General features: G+C 33.7%; 1 protein-coding gene across 1 annotated transcript; it reads left to right on the top strand.

The window, feature by feature from the left end:
• Positions 1–12932: 12932 nt before the first annotated feature.
• On the top strand, positions 12933–26763 carry LOC127850822 (protein FAM76B-like). Its single transcript, XM_052384159.1, has 8 exons — positions 12933–13130; positions 17867–17931; positions 19249–19309; positions 19571–19726; positions 19964–20412; positions 20783–21017; positions 22161–22262; positions 24133–26763. The coding sequence occupies exons 1-8, from the start codon at positions 13050–13052 to the stop codon at positions 24265–24267; spliced, it is 1284 nt and encodes a 427-aa protein (XP_052240119.1). The 5' UTR covers positions 12933–13049; the 3' UTR covers positions 24268–26763.
• The last annotated feature ends 288 nt before the right edge of the window (positions 26764–27051 follow it).

Here is a 27051-nt window from a genome sequence, read left to right as displayed (position 1 = left end):
CAACATTTAGGTTTGAGTCTAAATTTACTCCAACAAGTTTGACAACATCGTCACATTTAATGTTTGTGTTTCTTATATCGAAAGATCGAGGGTTTTTTGGAAGCGGTTCTTTTTCCAATAGCTATAGCTTGAAACTTGTCGGGATTAGCTTGCATACAGTAAAAAGTAAACCAGTCTATTAGGCCATTGCTTAAATTTCTTCTTGAAGAACTTTAACAAGGTCGTCATAATCAATGAGAATCAATATAAAATAGCTCCAAATCTGAACTCGATAATAAATATTGACAGTGTGATATATTTCCACCTATCGCACACACTGCGGGTCCCATCAAAGGCCGTTAACCTTCGGGCTTGCTACATGTTCTATCTATTGATCTTAGCATGCGACATTGCGCAAAACCTAGGTCCGACTGCTAAGTTAAAGCACTTATGTGGTAGTACAACTTGTAAGCAGAAAAGTAGAACTTGAAGATATGCGCAAAAAACATCCGAACAAATTTATTGTGGCGCATTTGAACATAAACAGCATAAAATCCAAATTTGTCGAACTTCACGAAGTATTGCACAATAAACTTGTTGACCTGTTATATATATCTGAGACTAAAATTGACAACTCATATCGCAGTGCTATCTTTGAGGTTCCCGGCTACAAATTTGAACGAAGAGACAGAGACATTAATGGGGGTGGTGTAGCTTCATACATAAGAAATGACATCCCGTCTAGAAGACGTAAAAACCTTGAGTCGGACAACCTCGAAAATATCATTTATGAGGTCAATCTAAATAATTCAAAATGGTGTTTCTTCTGTGCCTATAGGCCACCAAGCATGAACAATATATCTTTTTCTGATAGCTTTTGCAAAACTTTAGATGTATAAGTGTTTTTGATTCTGATAATGTCATTGGCGACCTGAATTATGATCTCCTTTGTGAAACTAAAAGCAACATTTTTATAGATATTTTAGAATTTTTTAATATGTACAACATAATTGAGAATCCAACATGTTTTAAGAAGGGCGGTTCACCATCCTTACTGGATGTCGTCTTGACAAATAGTAAAAAATGTATGCATCAGATCTCTAAATTTCTCTACCGGCTTTAGTGACTGTCACAATATGATTAGTACTGTTATAACAATACTGTTCCGAGGAATGAGAAACAGAAAATTATTTACAGAAGCTTTACAAATTTCAATATTGATTCATATAATGAAGACCTGTGCAAACTGAATGTTGAAAATTATTCATGTATTCCCGATAACTTAGATTTGGTGTATAACACTTTTGAAAACGATGTTGTAGAAATTATGAACAAGCATGCTCCATTTAAACAAACATACAGAAAGCCTGTACAGTTATCTTATATGAATAAGAAATTAAGAAAAGCTATTCACACTAAAAAATGTCTTATAACAAGTATACCAAAATGAAAAATTCGAAATCCTGGTAACTGTATCGTAAAAATAGAAATATAGTAAATAAACTTAAACGTAAATCATTGAATAATTTTTTTTAGGAAAGGTGTACTGGTGGCTGTAAATCTAAAGATTTTTGGGAGACAATAAAACCTTATATGTCTAACAAGTCAAACAATAATCAGAGCAAAATCATACTCAATGAAAATCAAAAGACAATTTCGGAAAATAGTGACGTAGCTGACATCTTAAATGATTTCTATGTAAATGTTGCGAAAGACATTGGAAAAGATTTTACATTTGATGAACGTAACCATCCAAGTATAGACAAAATACTAGGACAAAATATTTCCCCAGATTCATTTAATTTTTCACATGTGGAACAATCAACTGTCTCAAATATTTTACAGAAGTTTAAAATTCAAACTAACAAGTATAGTGTCACCTTTCGCGATTGACGCCCAGCCAGTTGACTGATGAGACATATTCACAGATGCAACAAGAGATGTGTTCGTCAGGAACACAATGCCCCTTACTGCGCCGCTTTGAAATAAAATTTCTATTCATCATTTGGCAGGTATAGAAATCATCCATTTAAAGCTTATTACTTCCCTTTGATTTTGTCCAATCCAACCGGGGGGGGGGGGGGGGGGGTCTGAAAATGACCAAGTCAGACATAACTTACAACAAAGGCTTGTATGAAAGAAATCATAGCCAGAGTTCATCATGTATCTATGGACATAAGTCCACAGGTATGTAATAAACCCTACCATTCACAAATTAGTACAGGAAAGAAATGATAATTATATCATTTAAAAAAACTTTGACAAATCAATCATTTGAGTTATAAACAATCAAAATAAAAAATCTGTACAGTAACTGTGAAAAGAACTTAAATTCTTGGTAAGGAAATATATAATCTGAGATTTATAATTATATAAATTACTTCCCTTGAAAATAATTGTCTCTAACAAATCTCTATTTTAGTAACAAATAATTAAAAGTAGGGATGTCAACGAATATCCGAATATCCGAATATTCGGTCCCGGACCGAATATTCGGATACTGTTTTCCGAATCGAATATTCGGAAGAAAAAATAAAAAATCGAGTAATTTCAAAGACTTTGTATTCGTAAAATCTACTTCAAACATTGTCAAAAAAGTTGTTCCTCGTGTCATAATGTTTATTCCGGTTGGCGCGATAATGCGTCGCTATGGTGATGACAGTATACCGGTCATAAATCCCGCTAACAAAGCCAGACACTTTGTGTCAAAATTATGATAGGTGCAAATCGCGTCGGCAATCTAAACACCGACTTGCACTTGATCCAAATGACTCGAATTACATTTGAAATTATCAAAGATTAAATGAGTAAAGGAAAAGCCAACTTTGTGTAAAAAACAAATAAGACCGTATGGCAATTAAAACACCGACCCGTCTTGATCTAATAACTCGAATTACATTTTAAATGATCAAAGATTAAATGAGTAAAGAAAGAGCCGACTTGGTGTGAAAAACAAAACAGATCGTATGGTTATAATCACGTTGTCCAACCAAAAAAGCTTTTAGAAAATAATTTACTCAACCTCTAATGAGTATTTGCGTATCGTATGGTCCAAACATTAATTAATTACTCAATATTCAATTAGGTATTATACTTAAAGAAATGTTTTTGGTATTGCACCCTCACTTAATTGAAAATATTATAATTTCTACACGCATAAAGTAAATATCTGTCCAAGCAAAATGCCACCTACGCCTTCCGCTGCTTGAAAGTATTTCACGACATCATCCGATAAGAAGTTGCCGATCCAAGTGTCTTTTAAACGTGGCAACTTTAAAAGACCGACTGTTTAGTCTGTTAAACAGGTTCAAAGTGTGTTGTGGCTATGTTCATAATTCGTTTAAGTTCACCTTTAATTATATGAAGATCTAACTGTTTTGTCATGTAATTATTTTGTCGTCATGTAATATTATGTTTCTCGTTCTATTGTTGATGTACGATATTAATAGTTTAAAAACAGTTTTTGTCATTCAATTTTAACAATAAAAAGTAATCAACAAAATCAGCTTCGAATTAGCGACGGCAACGCTGTGTCAATATTTAGTCACTTCCGGTGAACTTCCGGTAAAAACCAAAGTAGAATTCATGGAGTAATGGTACGGTAAACAAAGTTGACTTTTTTCCAACAGATGTTGACCGAATATCCGAATATTCGTTCGGAAGGGTGACCGAATATTCGAATACCGAAATCTGTATTCGTTGCCATCCCTAATTAAAAGCCATTACCGTGACTGTAGATTCACCACTCAAAATGTGCAGCTCCATGAGATACACATGCATGCCAAATATCAAGAGTGCTATGTTCAATATTGAATAATTATCTACCCTTAAAGCTTATTACTTCACTTGGATTTGTATTTTTGACCTGAGACCTTAACCTTTTACCACGATGTGTTTGTCAGAAACACAATGCCGCCTACTGCACCGCTTTGATTTATTTAACACAAATATATAATTTGGCAGGTCAGATAATTATGTCCATTTAAAGCTTATTACTTTCCTTGGATTTGTTTGTTCGACCCCGTGACCTAATTTTTGACCCGGCATGACCCATATTCGAACTTGACCTAGATATTGTCTAGATACAACTTCTGACCAAGTTTCGTAAAGATCGGATGAAAACTATTTGAATTAGAGAGCGGACACGAAAAGTGTGACAGACTAACAGACGGACAGTGCGAAAACTATATACCCCCTTTTCTTCGAAAGGGGGCATAAAATTACCCCCGATTCCGACCCCTTCTGCCTGGTAAATGGGAATACGGTTGAGTCGGCAACCGGCCACATCAGATATCGTGCCACGTGTCGGCTCGAACATTCTACTACCCACTACGTAGGCGAACGCCCTAACACCGGACCAGAGCGACTTTATGTATTAGACTTAAAATTAAAATGATATATTAAATAATATATCAGCCAATATATCGGTAGATAAAATGTTTGTTGATGATTTGGCAAAGTATTACTTCTATCTGGAGTGTTCACGAAGTTGCATTACAGCAATATAAGAAAAATGCCCTGCTCTCCTGGTGGTCATAGTTTATGTTGATTAAAAAACAGGTTGGCCCAATTTATCACAGAGGCATGTTTAGAACAAACAAGGCTGATGCCCATGGTATTATGTAGAATAACAAAGACTAACATATGAGCTTTGGGATTTCAGAAGAGACGAGTTCATGAGTATTCATTATACACATATAAGTGATTCAAGTAACATACAGGGCGGACCAGTCTTTTTAAGAAACTTGGTAGAGGACCACTATACCATGTTTCATGCAAAAAAATCAAGCCTCTGGACCTTGCGTTTATAGAGGAAACGATTGTTTTAAGTATTCACGATATACGTGTAAGGGAAACTAGTTATCATCAGGGTGAGACCATTTAGATATCAACGGTATGCTTTAAAAATATATTTTCCCACATGGTTAGTTTGTTATTTTTTCTTTCTATTCATGAATCAATTTACGGCATTTTAGTATTAAGGTTTTTCCGCTGACGAAAATATGTGGTGGAATAAAGTATTATTATTCACGGTACATATATTATTAAATTATTATCCATCGAGTCGGAACAATGCATGTACTTGTAGTAGTCAGAAAGTCTAGCTAATAGTTTGGAAGCGATAAAATTAGGTCGGAGACGAATGCATCAGCTAATATTTATGGCGTTTGTATATTGAGGACAAAAAATACATTTATTGTTCAAGTTTTCACGATATACCGGTACTTAAAACGAAAACATGTTATCAACTGAGAGAAGTTTAACCACGGGAACAAACTAGGTAGATCACCACCATACGATGTTATATGAAAAACAGCCGTATACAGAAAACTGTCCACACCCTCTGGCGGCCATACTTTTCAGTTTCCGAAATCCGTTTCATTACGTGTACATGTAATGTGATGTTTATAATGTGATGCATTTTGCGTCCTGGTTTTTGGTATAAAAAGGACACAATGTTTGTATGGGCAAACACTGTATATATGTAGTTATATAAGTAAAATGTAATAATCCAGATTGTGAATATTATATAATTAAAGTAAAAACACGAGTCTGGGATTTTAAATATATATTGATTTAGCCAACGCGTTTCGCATAGCTCATCAGGGCATAATACAATATATTACAACGTCAAAATGTCATGGAGATAACGTCATATCAATTATGACGTCATAACGTCAATAAATATTAAATGAAATTTAATTTGGGTTTAAATACATGTATAAAATGTTGTTCTTTTGCTAACCTAGCTGAAATATTGTTCGAAAATAGCTTATAAAATGGAAATATTTTAAATTTTGGTTCATTATGTGAACATTCATCTAAATGTTTACTTAAAGGCATCTGTCTTGTTGAGGGGTCTCGCATTTGTTGTTCATGGACAGATCGCCTATTTCTAAGTTTATCGCCAGTTTGGCCTATATAATATTGTTTGCATCCATTGCATACTAATACATAAATCACATTTTGTATATCACATGACATATTAGTTTTTATTTTGAACATTTTGCCATTAAAATCAAAAGAATTCCCTTCAATAATATAACCACACAGGGCGCATCTAGGGTCATTACATTTGGATACTCTTGGTTCTTGAGATGAAAAGTAAGATTTGGTTAACAGACGTTTTAAATTAGGTGGCTGTCGCTTACATTTTATTATCTTCTGATTTGAAATTATTTTATTCATAACCGGGTCTGTTTGTAAAATGTCAATGTTGTTTTTTAATACGCCAAACAGTTCTTTATTTTTTGGATTTTGTGTTGAAATAAATGGAATTATATTACTCTTGTCTTTGTGTGTTGATTTTGAAAGTAATTCATGTTTAGGGCTGGAAAGTGCTTTTTTAATACCTGTATTTATAATAGATTGTAGATATTTTCTTTGAATAAGGGAATGCTTAAGTTCATTTAAACGTTTTAGTTTAAGTTTATCATTCGAAACTATGGTGCAGATCCGTTTCGCTAAAGTGAAAGGAATATTTATCTTTGTGTGTTTATTATGACACGAGGTAAAATTAAGATATTGTTAAGAATCAGTTTCTTTGTAATATATATCAGTATTAATTTCAGTATTGTTTTTTATAATCAATATATCAAGAAATGGTAACTCGAGTGTGCTTGTTTGCATTGTAAACTTGATATCCGAATGTAAGTTGTTTAAAATAGTATAAAAGTTTTGAAGTTCATGGGGAAATTTTGTCCAGAAAATAAAGCAATCGTCTAGAAATCTTTTCCAAAATGTTTTTATAAAAGAAAGAAATTCATCATTATAAATTGATCCAATTCTTGCATATAGTTTTTGTTCTAAAAATCCCACTACCAATGTAGCGTATGTTGGCGCGAATTTAGTACCCATTGCAGTCCCTTTAGATTGGTTGTAGTACTTATCATCAAAATTGAAGTTATTATTTTCAAGTATTATTTTTATGCCTTCTTTTATAAACCGTTGCGAAAACCTTTCATTAACCGAATCTGGATATTTTTGAAGCCAATAATCAATAGCTTCTAAACCAAGAGTATGCGGTATATTAGAATATAAATTAATTACATCAAATGATACTAATGTACTTGACTCTGGAACTTGTGAAGGTATATGTTTTAGGAAATCTATGTTATTTGTTACATTGCTATTGACATATTTTACAAACGGTTTTAACAAGATATCCAATAAAGAACTTAAACGACTTGTTTCACAGTTAGTTCCAGCGACTATTGGGCGAAAGTTTAAATCGTCTGGATCCATTAACTCTATATATTCTGAATTGCTGTGTTTAATTGCATCCTGAATGATTTTACTTTTATGAATTTTTGGAAGACCATAAAATAGGCTTGTTTTCCATTCGAATTTTACTAAGAAATCATTTTCCTGTTTAGTTAGTTTATTATTTTCCTTTAGTAAATTGCGTATTTTTGAAAGTGTTATTTGACTACCATTATCAGGGATTTGTTTATAATATTCAACGTCATTTAACATTGCTAATAATTTTCTTCTATAAAAGTCTGTATTCATTATAACAATTCCGCCACCCTTATCTGCTTCTTTAATAGTTATGGATTTGTCTTCTGCTAATAAATCTATAGCTTTTCTTTCTTTTAATGATATGTTATGTTTAGTGTCATTTTCCATTTGAGAATGTTGAAGGCAAAGTGTTCGAGTAACATTTATATAATGGTCTAGTGTATTATTTCTATGTTTAGGTGGATAAAAGGACGTTTGATTTTTTACAATAGAATTGTTTGTATTATTATGATCACTATTATTAAAAAACTCTTTAAGCCTAAGTGATCTATGAAAATCATCCACATCTTTTATTTGATCATAAGAATCATTTTTATATTTAGGTGTTGGTGTAAATTTAAAACCCCTCAATAAGACGTCAATTTCAGTTTGAGATAATGATCTTTTTGAAAAATTGTAAATTTTTGTAAATAATTTTGAATTTTCAGCTAGGTTACCTAAAGTTTCTATGTCGGACTGCTCCACTCCCTGCCTCCTTCTAAAAAATCAACGTTAAATTCGCTTGGTTTGTCGTCGTTATCTTGCAATATGTCGTCGCTCGTATTGTTGTTGTTTCTATAGTTTCTTCTGTATGAAGACCTTGTGTTATCTCTTATATTGCTTCTGTTTGAAGTGGAATTGTTTCTTTGGAAATTGTTATGTAATTCGATGTTGGTATTATTAATTTTTAAAAGAACTTCTCTTACAATACTTTCCACATCTATATTTTGTAAACAGCTTGTTTGATTTTGTTGCAGATTTCTTCTTTGCGAATGTTGTTTATTGGTGTTTCTTTCTTGACTGTTGTAGTTGTATGTTGTTTTCAGATTTTGGTAGTTGGTGGTATTTTTTCGGACAGCATCCGCATATGAAGAGGGTTGATTTTTGTTTACGAAGTCTTGTTTTTTAAAGAATGGATTTTTATTTTCATGTTCCTTTATGAATTCTTCTTCGTATTTTGAAAGCCATTTTTCATTGTTTCCCCATCTTTTATGTGAAATTTCTTCATTTCGTTGCGTTTCCGTTTTCCAAAGTTCTACCAGTGTCCTTGCTGTTCTTCCGTTGCATTTTGAATTTATCAATTTGAATATTTCTTCGTCGATGCGCTTGAATTTCTCACAGTTTGAAGAAGCACGTAATGACTGCAATTCTGTTTGGATATTGAAGTCATTCAATACGGCCCTTTTTCTAACTGATTTCTGATCGATATTTTCATTCGGTATTTCTTTTTTCTGTAAATGTTTTGGTATTACCATTGGAGTTGATCTTAACCATTTAGAATATTTTTCAAAATGGTCTTTATTTTTTATCATGGACCAGTACGTACTTTTTCGTATTTCCATTTTGTTGTGCCATATATTTGATATTTTCATTTTTATTTTTAGTGCTTCTCTTTCAAATATGTTATTGTTTTCCTCGTTATTTTCGTGATTCACGGATATTTCGGGCTTCGGTATATTTTGAGAAATTTCATGTACAGCTGATTTTATGTCAGCGACAATGTCATCTTTCCTAATGGCAGTATTATTATTTTTTGCAATTGCCGCGCTCAAATCGTTAATTGCGGTCAATATCAGCGACAGTTTATCGTCTATTGATTTTAAGAAACAACTATTATCCTCCTCCATGACTTCCTCATTCGAGTTTGATTTCGAGCAATCCGACGAATCAGACAATTCTTCAAGTTTTGCTCTCTTCGGTCCCATGAACACGTGTTTTTACTTTTATTATATAATATTCACAATCTGGATTATTACATTTTACTTATATAACTATATATATATATATATATATATATATATATATATATATATATATATATATATATATATATATATATATATATATATATATAAATTTACGACTCGAGTTCATGAATTTTTAACTTGAATTCATGGAGAAAATTGTTTTGTGGAAGATTTTTTTCTTCATTCTAAATTAAACGTTTCTTAATATTATTTATAGACCACCTTAAAATGATTTATCTTGTGAATTAAAGTTGTTAGAAGTACAATTTTTCATTTAAAGCTTTATTGTTTTTAAACAATCTAGTTATTTAATGGGCCGTTAACGTTTTGGTAAATTGACAAAATTAAAAAAAGTTTACACAGAACAAATTCCACTCTTTTCTGATATATTTCGCCTAAATAGGCTTTTTCAAAGTTTGTTTTTAACAAATTAACTACATTTTCTTTCTGTTTCTCAACAAAAACAATTATAAAATGACGTCAAAAAACAAATAAACAGGAAATGACGTCATGACGTTAAAACGGCAAAACACATGCATGTAAAATTCACTGTAGCAGTAATAATGATAATGAAAATATAAATATTCTTATAATGAGATAATTAATCATAAACTAATTATGAAAAACAAGATACATGTAATAATAATAATAATAATAATAATAATAATAATAATAATAATAATGACCAACAATCATAATAATACAAATAATACATATAAATAATAATAATGAGATCAATAATTGTATTAAAAATGTCATTAACATAGCATAATGACAAGTATCATTATTATAAAAACACATGTATTTTACTACTTGCACAAAATACAACAAATGATTAAAGTAATTAAATTAATAAAAACTGAATTAATTTTAATAATAAATCAATTATCAAAATGATAACAATTCTACTGCTTAAAATGATAATACATGTTTGTGTTATAATACTAACATTAACAACTATTTTATTAATAATAATTATAATAAAAATAATGATATACTATTAATAAAAACAATAATCCCAAACTTCATTATCATTAAACGTATCATCATCATCATCATCACCTAATCATCATCATCATCATCATCATCATCATCATCATCATCATCATCATCATCATCATCATCATCATCATCATCATCATCATCATCAACATCATCATCATCATCATCAACACTAACATCATCATCAACACTGTCATCATCATCATCATCATCATCATCATCATCATCATCATCATCATCATCATCATCATCATCATCATCATCATCATCATCATCATCAACATTAACATCATCATCAACACTCATCATCATCATCATCATCATCATCATCATCATCATCATCATCATCATCATCATCATCATCATCATCATCATCACTTTGATCAACATCAACATCATCGTAATCTAACTATATCATCACATAAATTATAATTATTAAGACTTTAAAATAGTTATCATATCATATTATTGACAATTGAATTATTTTTATTAATTGAATATTGTTTTAATGATAAAATACATGCATCAGCCTCTGACGTTTAATTCACTGTCTATATTGTTGCCATAATATTTCGGAGGTTGATTTCGTATTCAGTCCATTGGGAACCTCTGTTTTGAGTTTTTGAATCCATGACAATTCTTTTAGTTTTCGATACGATCACGAATCATCACGAATACACTGGGGTGTGCTGACACCCATGTCGTCCATACCATGTTCGAGGGAGTTGAAATGTTCGGCAACTGTTTTTTTCTCTTTGGAGACTGACATCCGCTTCGTGTTCTTTCAGTCTTTGTTTTAATGACCTCTTGGTTTCACCTACATACACAATCTAATAAAAAAAAGTTATTTCAGATTCGTAAATTTTCGTTTTAGTTATGATATTTTTGAGGAAATAGTAACACTGACCATTTACCATGCTCTTAAATATCCATTATATGCATGTTTTGATGATTTGAAAACCTGAAAATTATATAGCGTTGTGAGACGCGAAACGATTGAATAGTTTGGAGCGTTCTGTTGTTGTCCTTATATTTTGGGATACTGCGAGGACTGCTTATATTGAAAAAAATTCATCAGCTCTAAGCATGAGCATGGATGGTCGAGTGGTCTAGACGGGAGACTTTTTACTCCAGGACTCCAGGGGTCAGTGGTTCTTGCCCTGTCCAGGGTTACTTTTTTCCTTTTTAAAATTGTATTATTGTTGTTCTTTTACATGAACTGTTTAGGTCAAATATCTAAATTTATCAATATAAAGCATTAAATGACAAGCTTTAATACATGCCAAAATATGTTAAACGGCTCCTTTAAAGGGATCTTTTCACGCTTTGGTAAATTGACAAAATTGAAAAAAGTTGTTTCAGATTCGCAAATTTTCGTTTTAGTTATGATATTTGTGAGGAAACAGTAATACTGAACATTTACCATGGTCTAATATAGCCATTATATGCATCTTTTGACGATTTTAAAACCTAAAAATTATAAAGCGTTGCAACGCGAAACGATTGAATAATTTGGAGAGTTCTGTTTTTGTCGTTAAATTTTGTGAAACTACGAAGATTGCTTATATAAGGTATAAAAAACGTCAACTATGTGTATTCGGCGGAATAGCTCAGTAGGCTAAAGCGTTTTTACTTCAGGACTCTGGCAGGACTCCAGGGGTCACTGGTTCGAAACCTGCTCCGGGCAATGTTCTTTTCCTTTTTTTAATTTTATTCTTGATTTTTTACTGAGGCTTTTACGATCCAATGTTTACATTTATCAATATAAAGCATTTAATGAATAAGTTAAAAAATGCCAAAATCTGTGAAAAGGCCCCTTTAAGTAAACTTATTCACTGTTTTATAAAAAATATTTTAAGTGGAGGACAGTGTTCGAACAATTTCTTCTTGTCATGGACAAATTATTCTTAAACCACAATAATGTAATTAACCTTGTTATTTATACGTCTACTTAATGTATATAAATGTGATCATATTAATCTTTAAACAGAACTTGAAATTTTCACATCAAATTAACCAGTAAAGAGTTTAAATGACATGCTTTTTATCTGAAACATAAAATAATGGAAAGCGTCATAGTAGTTATATTTAATAACATCATATGAATTTAATGTTAAAAATTAAAGTAACATTACTACTCAAAATCAACGAAAATTTCGTACAATATTTCGTAAAATAAAGCTAAACAATTAAAAATCATTGTTCTTTATGGCCATTGTCGAAATTTCAACGCCAGATGTTGGCTGGTAAAATAGATGTTTGTGGATACAAAATGCTCGTTTTTATTATGGTTTTAACATGGTACAATTTTAATGTTCGTGTTTCGTATCAATAGACATATTCGCAGGAAGTTAACATGGAATTTATTGTGGTCACAAATAAATAAAAACGAGCATTTTGTATCTACATAAATCTATGTAATCATACCACATCTAGCATTGAAATTGTGGCTATTGCTATAAGGAACACTGATTGTTTAGGTGTTAACTTTATTTTACGAAATACTTTCCGAAATTTTCTTTGATTTTGAGCGTTATAGAGACTTTAAAACATGAATCGTACTCAGTAAGGCATTTTAGAGGCTTTTTGTAAGTGATGAGGACGAATTGAAGCTGTTGTATGTGAAACGTAGACGCGTGCATTAACATGATAAGAAAGTGCATTTGGATAGAATTGAGTGACTTTGCTCAATGCAAAACACTGCGCATGCTCGCAGCTGAACACTTTAAACTTCCGGTGTGAAAGTCAAAGTAGCAACTGAAAGAATAAGTAATTATCTCAAAATTGTGAATAAAAACACATCTGTTTATCAAGTGTATCATGGCAGCTCTATTCGCCTGCACCAAATGCCACGATCGGCACCCGTTTGATGCGTTATCTTCTTCAGAACAGCTGTGTAAGGTAAGGCGTCGAAACAACAATTGTGAGTAATGCATGTCATGTCACCGGTTATTAACATATATTTACCGATTTTAAACGTTCTATATTGAATCATTTAACTTGTAACACAATCCAAATCAATTTAAAATTGTTGATTAGTCATAAGGTCAAACAAATCTTGACATGTCACTTATCTCCCAGATCCCTGTCAAATTTCCTGCACAACACCATGGTCTGAACAAAAGCAAAAAAATCTCTTTCAAAAGCATTAATTACACAAAAAAAACGGTATACCAACAGCAGAGACATTTATCTTTCAGAACATAATAAACTTGGCAATAAACTACGATCATTCATTAAATAAAAATGATACCTTTCATGCAAAAAGGCTCAAAAATCCCAACGGCAACTGGGAAACAAGTGTGCACAACTGAAAAATAATAATTCTAGTTGTAATTTCCATATTCCTTTAAAACTAACCCCTTTTGAACGTACATATTCATTTGCTAGTTTCTGTTTATAGTTTAATATAACATAATTACAATTAACTGTGATATTTTGATATAGTCTTCTTTCATTTTAGATATTACGCTTCATGTATTTCAATTATGCAATTTGATTGGTTAATTCTCCACTGCATGAAACAGCTAACCAATCACGTTGCGTGTTACATTACTTAACAACTTGCATGTACACATGCTTGAAGATTGTAGATAATGTAAACAATTTAAGATTTACGGTGTTTTTACACATATGCAGTTACATTCCATCATAAAAGTTGTCTACTTTGATTCATAAATTATATTATGATTATATAAAACACGGTAAAATTTGCTTACCTGCTCAGTATGATTAAATTATGGAACAGAATATGTCAAAGTGGTTGTGCAAACTTTTGTTCAAGTTCGAAAATTTTACAGTTTTTCATGAAACTTACGTTTCAAAGAAAACTATTTATGCATTTACTGCTATGAAGATAGTTATATTCTGAAAGATAAATGTCTTGGTTATTGTTATATTGTTTATTTGGTGCAACTATTGCTGTTGGAAGCAATTATTTTGCTTCTGTTCAGATCATGGTGTTGTGCTGGAAATTTTACAGTTGTATCCCTTGTATATATATATATTTGTAGTATTCAGTGTTCTCCATAAAATCTAAAGTAGCCAGAAATATTTTTAAAGTAGCCAGTGACTAAGCACGCAGGATTTTTTTAAAAGTACATGAGTGAAATGGTGCAATCTGGTGCATTCTAGGGAGTTTTTCTTAGATTGAAGTAACCTAGCATTTTTCATAGAAAATAAAATATTTATTTGAAATTTATTGAATAACTCTCTCACAAACTTTGAAAAAAGAAACATGAAATTGCAACAACTGTTTTTTAATAATCTGAATCTGAAGATCCATAGTCAGAATCTAGCCCAGATCCTTGGTCATCCATGCCAAGGGCGTCGAGGGCATCTTGGTATTCTTTAAACAGCGGGTAATAATCTTTTACGGAAAGATACGAACTACAGTACACTCCACGCGTTTTCCCAAAAAAAACGCGCTCCCTCCGCGGGTTTTTTTCTGCTAGCGAGTGTTCACGCGGCTTTGGAAAGCGAGGTGAACTCGATAAAACGCTCGGCGTTACGCCGCGTTCGCTTATTCCCGCGGCGTGTATTACTTTAGCCAAGTCGGTAAATGCAGACGATTTCCGTTCTTATCAGTGACCGCCGCGCAACACCGCGTTAGCAGTGTGCTACTGGGCATACCAAAAAATAAAATAAAAAAATAAAATCCAGTAATTATCCAACAAGACACCGTTATTTAAGATGAATGTGTTTCGAATTTCGTAAACACGCGGACGCCATTATTAGTAACTGTACAAAAAGTTGGGAAAATGGCCTTTGTAGGAAAATCCGAGATAGATTTATTTGTTGTGTCAAAGCTTAGACCAAGTAATTACGGCCATTCAGGACTCAACTTTTCGTAAAACACGTGTTCAATTAACTGTTAAACTCCACCCTTTGTTCCCTGTAAAAGATTCGAAAGGCGGAGCTAAGCACGTGCAGTTACATCTTTCGACAGTTGCTATTGAGTTATAAACACCCCATTGGTTTAGCGTGTTGATTGCCAAACAAAGGAAGCCAATTTTGTCGGCGAGAACAGTGTGTTTTTCATTCCTTCAGACAGGAAGCGGTTTTTCTTTCATGACGTCAAACTGTCAATTCACACATTTTTGCGAGACTTTTAATAGGGTCCTCGGCCATTTGTCTACATGTTCAGTATAAAAAAACACCTGCAAACATGAAAACTTTGGATTAAATTATCAAAATAAAAACAATGTTGCAAACTGTGATTATATTAATTGGTAAGTATCAGTTAAAAGACGACGCTTTGTTGGTCGTAAATCAACGAGTTTTCTATACAACAACAACTACTTCTACAACCACGTCGGGATCGATCTATCTTGGTTGTTTTTTGTAATTGTATATATTATACTACATGTATGTACTTGTAATAAATGTAATTTTATTTGAAAATCAGGAAGTCAAACAACGTTAAATTGATCGTTATCTCGTTAAACGCGGAGTTTCCCCCGCGTTGCCAACGCCGAGGGCCGCCGCGTTGGCTTATCAATTTTGCCGATCGTTAACCGCCGCGTCCAAAATCATGCAAACGCCGCGTATCGCGGGATTTTCTTAATCTCCCTCCAGGTCACTGCCCGCGGAGAAGCGAGAGATATTGGGGAAAACGCGTGGAGTGTACTGTATTGATCGGTTTTATCCGTGCTTCTTCCTGTTCGGCGCATAATTAACGCGCATTAGAATAGAAACATCCGGTTAGTTATTTGAAAGACGAAATTGAAAAATCGCGTCTCAACTGGAATTAAAACGGGCGTTTTTTGCGCCGTTTCCAATTGATATTTTTTGGGAAAGTAGCCGGCGCCTAGACTGTCAGTAGCCGGCGAAATCGCCGGCCGCCGGTGCTTCCGGAGAACACTGTTAAGTATGTAGAGTATTTTTATAAAATGTCCCTATGGTCCGTGCATCAAAGCGCAAATATACGTCCCCAAGACTTTCTCAGATTATAAGGCCAACAAAATTATTAAAAAATACTCTACCCAAAATTCCAAGTGCTTTTTGCCAATCCAGTGTAAAACTCCACATCATAAAAACTCATTCTTTCCTGAGGCCAAGTTACATGAAATAAATTAAAATTAATTACTAAATAATCATGTCAATCTAGTAAAAGAATAAAAAAATTAGAATAGTATTGATAATAGTAATAGTTAAGTGTGTCTTTATTATTTACTCTTTCACTATAAAATATCTGGACTTAAAAGATGCGCAGAATATTATTGATTTTACATTACTTTTTTGTTAATAAATAAATGTTGTTAAACACAGTGCAGTGTTTTTTTTCACCATTTTGGGAATGGGGCCGGGTCCCTTTGGATTGGGAAAATTCGCTGCGTTTTGACTAACATTGGGAAATTAGTGTTGTTGTTGTTGTTTTGCTCACAAATGCTTCAAAATTGAGGATACAGGTGTGTCAAGTATAATATTTACTAAGGTTGATCTTATATGGATGGGAGATGAACAAAATATTTATAAAAAAAAAAATTATTTTTTTTTTGTTCCATTGGGAATTTTTAGCTCCCATTTGGGAAAAATATATACTTTTTATGCTCCCCTTCGAAGAAGAGGGGGTATATTGCTTTGCTCATGTCGGTCGGTCTGTCGGTCGGTCCGTCCACCAGGTGGTTGTCAGATGATAACTCATGAACCCCTGGGGCCAGGATCATGAAACTTCATAGGTACATTGATCATGACTCGCAGATGACCCCTATTGATTTTGAGGTCACTAGGTCAAAGGTCAAGGTCACGGTGACCAGAAATAGTAAAATGGTTTTTGAATGATAACTCAAGAACGCATACCCCTAGGATCATGAAACTTCATGGGTTGATTGATCATGACTTGCAGATGACCCCTATTGATTTTGAGATCAATAGGTCAAAGGTCAAGGTTACGGTGACCCAAAATAGTAAAATGGTTTCCGGATGATAACTCAAGAACGCATACGCCTAGGATCATGAAACTTCATGGGTAGATTGATCATGACTCACAGATGACCCCTATTGATTTTGAGGTCACTAGGTCAAAGGTCAAGGTCACGGTGACCCGAAATAGTAAAATGGTTTTCGGATGATAACTCCAAAACGCATACACCTAGGATCATGAAACTTCATGGGTAGATTGATCTTGACTCGCAGATGACCCCTATTGATTTTTAGGTCACTAGGTCAAAGGTCAAGGTCACGGTGACTCGAAATAGTAAAATGGTTTTCGGATGATAACTCAAGAACGCATACGCCTAGGATCATGAAACTTCATAGGTAGATTGATCATGACTTGCAGATGACCCCTATTGATTTTGAGGTCACAAGGTCAAAGGTCAAGGTCACGGTGACCCGAAATAGTAAAATGATTTTCGGATGATAACTCAAGAACGCTTTTGCCTAGGAACATGACACTTCATAGGTACATTGATCGTGACCCGCAGATGACCCCTATTGATTTTCAGGTCACTAGGTCAAAGGTCACGGTCACAGTGACAAAAATGGTTTTCACACAATGGCTGCCACTACAACGGACAGCCCATATGGGGGGCATGCATGTTTTACAAACAGCCCTTGTTTCCATTGGGAATGGGTCCAAACCGGACCCGATTTTGAGTGAAAAAAAACACTGCAGTGTAAATCTTATTTTTCAGAAATGCAGAAACGTTCAGCCAGTAGTGAAATGTTCTTTATGCCGTTCAGAATTCACACCTGGGGAGTAAGTAGTATTCAGCTTACATGTATTCACTACAATGATAAGCTAATACGGTGAGGTATAAAATGATATACAAAGTAAACTTTTGAAAAAAAGACCATTTGCTTTGAAATAAAATTTGAGATTTCAATTTTTGTTCTCAAATTTAATTTAACAATAACTTTATTGTGTAAGTGTATAAAAACAAACGTGTTGGCGCCCACTCAGATATTTCAAACCATACAATTTTGGGAGAGTATGTAAGAATGTAAGATGGTTTTGCCATTGAAATTTCCCACTTTATAATAATTGCAAGAAATTTAGGTCAAATAAGACATTAATCATCATTTCCTCGTAATAAATAAAATAGAAAATGTTGAAGAATATGATTGTGTTTTTATGCTCCCCAAAATAAAATTTCGGCGGAACATATAGTTGCCAGTTTGTCCTTCCTTCCTTACTTCTTTCCGTCACACTTTTGTTACCGTTTCTCATAGCACCTTCAATACTTTACCAATCTCTTTCATATTTGGCATGTAGGTACCTCGCATGGACCTCTACCTTTTGATGAGGTCACTGGGGTCAAGGTCACCAAGGCTAATAATAGATTTTTTCCGTCACACTTTTGTTACTGTTTCTCATAGCGCCTTCAATACTTTACTGATCTCTTACATATTTGGCAAGTAGGTACCTTGCATGGATCTCTACCTTTTGATGAGGTTTGAGGTCACTGGGGTCAAGGTCACAGAGGCTTATAATAGATTTTTCCGTCACACTATTGTTACAGTTTCTCATAGCACCTTCAATTCTTTACCGATCTCTTTCATATTTGGCATGAAGGTACCTTGCATGGACCTCTGCCTTTTGATGAGGTTTGAGGTCACTGGGGTCAAGGTCACCAAGGCTAATAATAGATTTTTCCATCACACTTTTGTTACAGTTTCTCATAGCACCTTCAATTCTTTACCGATCTCTTTCATATTTGGCATGTAGGTGCCTTGCATAGACCTCTACCTTTTGATGAGGTTTGAAGTCACTGGGGTTAAGGTCACCGAGGGTAATAATATATTTTTCCGTCACACTTTTGTTACAGTTTCTGATAGCACCTTCAATTCTTTACCGATCCTTTCATATTTGGCATGTAGGTACCTTGAATAAACCTCTACCTTTTGATGAGGTTCGAGGTCACTGGGGTCAAGGTCACCGAGGCTAATAATATATTTTTTTAGGTGGTTATTAACACATAGATTGACAAAGCGCATCATGGGGGAGCATCCATCAGTTTCACTGATATTCTTGTTTATTTATTAATTATGTGGTGATTAATTATTTCTATTTAAGGAAAGGCTCAACCAGCAGCAGTTGTCGGCATTGTAACTACAACCTGAAAGTATATGGAGAGGTGATGCTGTTTTTTATGCAGAAGCTAAGAATGTATAGTTTGGGTTGCATATAAAAACTAAAATCTTTTGTAACATATAACTGAATCCCAAATCTTTTTCAAAACAGAATACATTTTGATTTAAATCAGTAAATAGTGTTATTGTATGAAAGAAACTCATGCTTTTGAAGTTAAGGAGGTGTGAAATGTATTAGTTGGCAGATGTGTCGATTATGTCAATTTCACATGCAATTAAAATCTCTGACTTCTGTGTAACAACAGCCTTCTGTTTGCCGCTACTGTAACCTGACTGCGGCTTTTGTGGACAATAAGTGTCAGCGATGCACTGCCTATGAGAAGAAGTTTGGCAACCCAGCTCCGTGTGAGCAGTGCAAAATGAAGGCAGCCTTCGACAGGACGGATAAAGCAAAATCAAAAGTGAGTGCTTTTGCATAATAAGGTGTGAATAATAATTGTGCAATTCCTTGTGCCTGATGCAATTTAAAAAGTTCTAACAATAAGCTGACACATTATAACTCCTTATGTCATAACTGGACAAATAACACATGCACATGGGGTACCCCATATTTAGAAATTCACGCACAGTGGGACCCGATTGTTTAAAGGCCCTGGAGTGTCTCTTATATTATACAAATTAAAATCCATATCTTTCAGGTGCATGGCAGGGTTTTATGCTGGTTGTGCACCTTGGCCTACAAACGTGTTCTACAGAAGGCAAAACAAAAGCAAGAAGAGAAGAAACAGGGTATGCGATCAAATCCCAGCAGCTTTGATAAACTGGACAAACTTGACAGTAGTAAGTCAGAAAATACTGCTGGGACCCCAATAAACAGTCGAGATAAAATCTCGCCCTTTGAAAGCAATTTTCAAAACGCCAAAACGACCCCTCAACCCCAGAAAGACTCTATTTCCATGTTGAATCTCTCGGTTGGTGAGAAATCTACGCCGCCGTCTTTTGCTTCGTCATTTGATTTTCTCCGTGAAAACAAGGAAGAAAAGAGCAACGCTTCCAAAGATGAAAAACTGGAGGGGCATGAAAAGGAACACAACAAGCATCGACATCACCACCACCATCATCACCATCACAAGAAACACCATAAGAGGTATAAAGGTTGAAATGTTCTTTGCTCTATATACATGTATGCCTTACGATCCTGCTGTGTGTTGTACTTTCTAAATAAGTGAAACTATTCAATTTAATGGGAGTAAAGGATATTCATTGAAATACAGTAATTGCATTGCTAGAAAAGCGGTGCCGTTAATAAACAATGTAGATATGTAAGAATCAAAAATGTTTTTTAATAAAAATGATAAAAGTTCTTTAGTAGGGGGCGAGTTTAATCCTATATTTTTCAGTTTAAATATATATTCAGAACAAAGACAAATAACATGTAGTATGAGAAAGAATTTAGTTAAGTTGTCCTCTATATTAAAATATTTTCTTCAGTTAATGTGCATTTTACTTGGTACCAGATCTCACAGTCCCAATTCGCCAAACAAGCGTCCCCGAATTGAGAACAGCGACTCCAATGGACTTCCTGGGTCATTGACCCCCAACAAGACCTCTCTGCTGACCACAGAGAAGTCCCCCGTGGACCCCAACAGCTCGGAGCATATCATCGCCATCAACAGGCTGCAGGAGCAGCTGGATAACATGAAGAAACAGCTCTCTATGAAGGACCAACAACTTCTTGAGAAGGACAAAAAGGTAGTGTTTTACTCCGGGGGTATTGTTCTACTGTTCGCACAGGTCAGAATATCGGACTCTTTACCAAAGCAATATGTAGCTGTTTTTTGCCCCAATATGACCAGTTTTCAAATGCGTAATGAAAACTGCAACCAAAAACCTTACCTACTTTACAAAAAACAATAACTGGCTAATTTGTTAGATTGGTTTGGCTTTACCATGAATATTGTGGGAAGGTTTAAAACTGGTCTTTTTATCAACATCTTAACTATTTAAAGTAACCATGCATACCATTGTCTATATTAAAGTAATAATAGTAGTGTCCTTACTATTTAAAGTTACCTTATTTATTTTACTCTATGCATAAATAATGATTATTCCTCCTTAATGCTACCAGTCTGTTTTTTAACTGTGCTGTTTTCGGAGAAAACTCGAGATATTGTCATAGCCAGCTCGTCATGTCGACTGCCGTCCACGTCCTGCTAAAACCTTAACATTTTGTTAATCTTTTGAACATTGGTTCTAAATAAACGTGCCTCACCTACACCATTGAAACTTCATATGAAGCTGCACCTTGATGAGTTCTACATGTCACACCCATTTTTATGCCCCCGAAGGAGGGCATATAGTGATCGGACCGTCTGTCTGTCTTTCCGTCACACTTTGCATTTAGGTTTCGCAATTAGGCTTCAAAAAATGCTCATGACTTCTATGTCACTTCAGATAGCAACTTGATGTTCGGCATGCATGTGTATCTCATGGAGCTGCACATTTTGAGTAATAAAAGGTCAAGGTCATCCTTCAAGGTCAAAGGTCAAATATATGGCTTCAAAGCGGCGCAGAAGGGGGCATTGTATTTATGACAAACACATCTCTGGTTGGGTTACTAGGTAAAGGTCAAGGTCACTATGACCTCTAAAAAAAAAATTCTGACAAGCTTTCATTTATTCCCAGCACACGCAGCGGAGCGTTGGTACCCGTTATGCGGTGCTCTTGTTTATAATTGCGACACGCTTTGAAAATCAGAATACTAAGCCAAATATATTAAAGGTTATAAGCTTAAATACTCAACATTAATTCAGAGGGTGTGAATATTTATCATGCATGAATGCAAGTCAAAAGTTCTGGTTCATTACACTGATCTCTACTTCTTTGTGTTTGTAGATAACAGAAATCAAGGCAGCACAGTACGAGAGTGAGAAGAGTTTCCGAACAAAGCTGACAGATTTGTCCAAGAAAAGCAGCGAGACCATTGAGACACTCCAAGTAAGTAGTTTGTTGAAAGAATTTATGGGGTTAAATATGTACAGCTTAGGTACGCTTTAAAGACCCGTTTGTTGTCCATTAGAAAATCAAATGAAATTTAAGACCTTTCTTACTAGATTTAAGTTTTAAAGCTTCATTTTCAACCCTTAGGTACTGATGAGCAGCAATTGCATAACATCTGAACAGACTGAGTTACTGTAGGCTATTCTGGTTATATGTGTGTTGCATGTATCCATTTTTACTTTGCCTCTGATTGGAATGTTCATGATTTGAAACACTCATAGAAATATTTATGTAAAAAAAATATTAAAGGTGTTACTCTTTAAAAGAATTTGAAATTCATGTTTTAATGTTTTGTTAAAAGGTTAATCATATTCTGGTTATCAGTGATACCAGTGTGGAATAATAATACATGTATTTCTATAGTTTTAATTATTATACCCCCACAAACCAAGTTAAGGGGGGTATATAGGAGTGAACTTGTCGGTGTAGGTCGGTAGGTCTGTCTGTCTGTCGGTCCGTTTTAAGTGTCTGCTCTCTAATTTAAGTAGTTTTCATCCGGTCTTCAACAAACTTGGTCAGAAGTTGTATCTACATGATGTCTAGGCCATGTTCGAACATGGGCCTTGCCGGGTCAAAAACTAGGTCATGGGGTCACTTAGTGCGTTTTAAACATTCAGCATGTTGTCCGCTCTCTAATTCAACTAGTTTTCATCCGATCTTCATTAAACTTGGTCAGAAGTTGTATCTAGATGATCTTAAGGCCAAATTCAAACATGGGCCTTGCCGGGTCAAAAACTAGGTCACGTCACTTAGTGCGTTTTAAACATTCAGCATGTTGTCCGCTCTCTAATTCAAGTAGTTTTTATCGGATCTTCACCAAACTTGGTCAGAAGTTGTATCTAGATGATGTCTAGGTCAAGTTTGAATATGGGTCATGCCAGGTAAAAAACTAGGTCACGAGGTCACTTAGTCTAATAGTGTGGTTTAAACCTCACCATGTTGTCCGCTCTCTAATTCAAGTAGTTTTCATCCAATCCTCACCAAACTTGGTGGCAAGTTATATCTAAATAATCTCTAGGACAAGTTTGAACATGGGCCATTCTGGGCCTAAAACTAGGTCACAGGGTCACTGAGTGCGTTTTTTAACATTCAGCATGGTGTCCGCTCTCTAATTCAAGTAGTTTACATCCGATCTTCACCAAACTTGGTCAGAAGTTTTAATGAGATGATTTTAATGATTTCTTGTTACATGCTTATGCCCAAATTGTTACTGAAATAAGAATACATCTTCTACCCATAGCTAGAATTTTGATGTAGGATTTACGTTGAAATGTGTTTGTTGAACGCAGATCTTGCTTGTGATTCCACAACTATTTAAATTAAAATAAAGTAATTGGTAAGCAATAACAGCTAGGTTTATGAGGTGGCCAAGTCTTTTTAACAGGTGTCTTACAAAAAATGTTCATTACACTTTCAAATTGGACAAATAGTAGTATAGCCTTGTTGTTAAATGTGTTAAAAGTCCTTATACCAATTTCAATATTTTAATTTATTTACAGAATGTAACAGCCGGTAACACATGTATTAAAGATGAACTGATGTGGGCATTGTCACTTTTCTGTACAATTTCTGAAATATTAGTATCTGTATTAGACAATTAACATTATAAAATCAAACTAGTTGTGTTTTATAACCAAATCCTAGAGACAAGACTTACAGATGTCTTTTAGATAATATTGGAGAAATTGGAAGTTGCTTTTTAAATTATGATGTCAATAAAATCCCAATTGAATTTAATTAACTATGGGTTTGCAAGGCACAATGTAGACCGTTCCAACCCTGAAATGTTTTCTTTTGTCTTTCAAAGAGTAAAAACCGTGACCTTGAGAAGAAGAATCGTGACTTGACCAAGCAGGTACAGACACTGTCCAAGGGTAAAAAGGCAAGCATCCTTGCCCAAAGCAACAACAGCAACACCAACAGCCCCAACATCAGCTCATAGATGTGTACTTGTCTTCTAATGCTGTGTATATGTGGGGCAAGGGCATTACTGGGTCTCTGGCAATTTGGCAATTATGTATTTGAATTCTTAAGCTATTTCAAAGTCACAGGGTTTCCAGTAATTTGTTAAATTTGTGTTTGTATCAGGACTGGGAGGACTCTGAGGTTGTGTTGATGTTACCCATATCCAAAAACTGCACATTTCAGCGGCATGTAATCAAATTTAATGCGTAAATAACCTTTTCTTCTAGCCTTGGTGTTATAAGCAGCCTTAAGAACCAGTGAAAAGTTTTAAATTGTGTGAGGAAAGAGGTTTAAATAGCAATACTCTTGTTTGGCTTATTAGGATATGGCTATTGTCAGGAATGAGCAACTTGTACTTTAATTAAAGTACTGACTTACTGGTTGCATTTCTTCAGTACTTATCTTGAAGCATGAATTAAAATTATAGTGCTCGCTTGAGTGCTGCAGAAGAAGTCAGTTAGGAGAATGTCATGGTAGTGTTTTAAATTCTGTAAGCCTTCTTGCTCAAATCATCAGTCATTTTAATTTTATAAAGAGAGACATGCATTTTGGATGAAGGCCTTTATTTTCCACTTGTTAATTGAAAGCACAATAAATTGTAACGACATTTCTTGATGGAGAAGTATAAATCAGTTTACAAACTTCATCAATTGATTTGTTCTTCAGACACCAATTAAGTTGATTTTGATAAGTAACAATATTTTTGTTAATTCTTCTTCAAATCTGTTTACAAGAAATTGGCATGGCATGGTATCAATATGACTGACTTTCACCTTAGCAACAAATCTATATGGTTCGAAGTACATGTATTCAATTAATTTTAAAAATTCTCTCATAAGTCAAGCTAGGACCTTAAGGAATATTTCAAATATATTTAGGCACCTGTTGCAATTCTTGGCAAATATAATTAAGATTTTCATGACTTCAAAGTATATTGTGTGATAAACCTAATGACGGGTGTTTCATGTGTTCATTTTTGGTTGTACTCTTTATAGTAAAAATTTGTAGTCAACTTTGTTGCATTTCATTGCATGAGAGTGAGTTCTCCTGTAAATAGTTGTCTGTTGTTAGTGTTGTTTATTACACGGTTAGGCTGTATTGTGATTACTATTAACCCAATGTTATGATTGGTAGTTATTTAACTTTGGCTTTTACCTGATAGTGATGATTTTGTGGGAATACTGTATTACTTAATTTCTTTAAAACAAACTGTATTCAAGAGTTACCTGTAAAGTTTGAAGTTAATTATAATTTTCACCGTTAAATTTGAAAGTTTATCAACAACAATTATTTATTGTGTTATCATATTATAAGACAAAGGTATCAGTTTGCTCAATGTAGTAAAATTATATTTGTAAGCACTTCATAGATTGTATATTTAGTATCTTCTGCTTTAATATAAAAAACACCTTCTGCATAACATGTTTTTTTAATTAGTTTTTACCTTCCTTATTTCGTAGTCATTGGAAATTTATATTTTGATTAATAATTTCTTTTAAAAATTGCATTATTGATAGTTTTGATACTCACTCCTCTACCCTCCAAAACAAAATATACCAAATACATGTAAGATGTCTCATAGACAAAATAATTCTAACATGTAATGTATATCAACACTGGATTTCAATATTTAAAGCTTGATATTTGGCTTATGTTTACCATAAATGGATGTTCTTACCATAAAAAAGTCAGTCCATGAGCTGTTTGTAATATTAATTATTTGTAATTCATTTTTCCCCCAGCTAAAACAATGTATCTGTAAGTTTGTTCTGCTTTGTTATAAATAATGGTTCACAGCCATGAGGCATCGCATTCAGCAGATTTGTAACTTATAAGAGTATTCAAACAATTAGAGATTTGATTCATTTTACTATGACAACAAAATGAAAATCGTCATACTTGTATGGGACAAAATGTCTGTGAAATCAAACAAATCATGATATATGTTATTAAAATGATGTTTAAAGTGACTCAATTTGATTGCACTTAAACTTTAATTTCTATATTTCTCTGTAGAAAAGATATTATAATGTATAATATATATATATATGCACAAATGTGTAAACACAATTAATGTAAAATATGTTTTTTTTTCAGTGAATATGTAGTAAAAAATCCATATTAAATATTTGTATGGTGATTTGAGTGATTTTACTGAAATTTATAGTGTCTTAAGTGTGTTAACATTTCTTCAGAACTAACTGCTAAAGCTTTAAAATATAGTTATTTGGTGCATTGTTCACTAAATTATATTTTCAAAATGATCTTGTACATATTATCTTAAATATGCATATTATTTTATCAAAAATTGTTTTTATTCTATGTTTACATGGAGGTTTTATTCCTTTTTTAGAATTTACTGAAAATAATGTAAATGCATCTGTCAAAATTTTAAATGTAAATTATTTGATTCCCATATTCGTTTGTATTTGATATTTAATGACTTGAATAAATAAACCGTATGTTGGAACTATTTCCTTGTTCTTTATTTTTGGGTCATAAAACATTGTTCGGAAGAGTAACTATTCTAATTATACCCCCATTACCATTGGTAATGGGAGCTATATAGGAGTCACTTTGTCGGTCGGTCGGTCGGTCTGTCCCTAAATTTCATCCGATCTTCACCAAACTTGGTCAGAAGTTGTATCTAGATGATGTCTAGGTCAAGTTTGAATATGGGTTATGCCAGGTCAAAAACTAGGTCATGGGGTCACTTATTGTGTTATAAACTGAAAGTTTGTCCGGACCATAACTATGTCAT

Source organism: Dreissena polymorpha, chromosome 11 (assembly GCF_020536995.1).
Source record: "Dreissena polymorpha isolate Duluth1 chromosome 11, UMN_Dpol_1.0, whole genome shotgun sequence".
NCBI classification, from domain to species: Eukaryota; Metazoa; Mollusca; class Bivalvia; order Myida; family Dreissenidae; genus Dreissena; species Dreissena polymorpha.
Note: the sequence above shows the minus strand (reverse complement) of the source record. Positions and strands in the feature narration are given on the sequence as shown.

Bases quoted from the DNA above. Each gene is read 5' to 3' on its own strand.
- LOC127850822 (XM_052384159.1), top strand. From the start codon at position 13,050: ATGGCAGCTCTATTCGCCTGCACCAAATGCCACGATCGGCACCCGTTT. The intron at 20,413-20,782 runs GTATAAAGGTTG...ACTTGGTACCAG, and splicing joins CACAAGAAACACCATAAGAG to ATCTCACAGTCCCAATTCGC. The intron at 21,018-22,160 runs GTAGTGTTTTAC...TTGTGTTTGTAG, and splicing joins TTCTTGAGAAGGACAAAAAG to ATAACAGAAATCAAGGCAGC.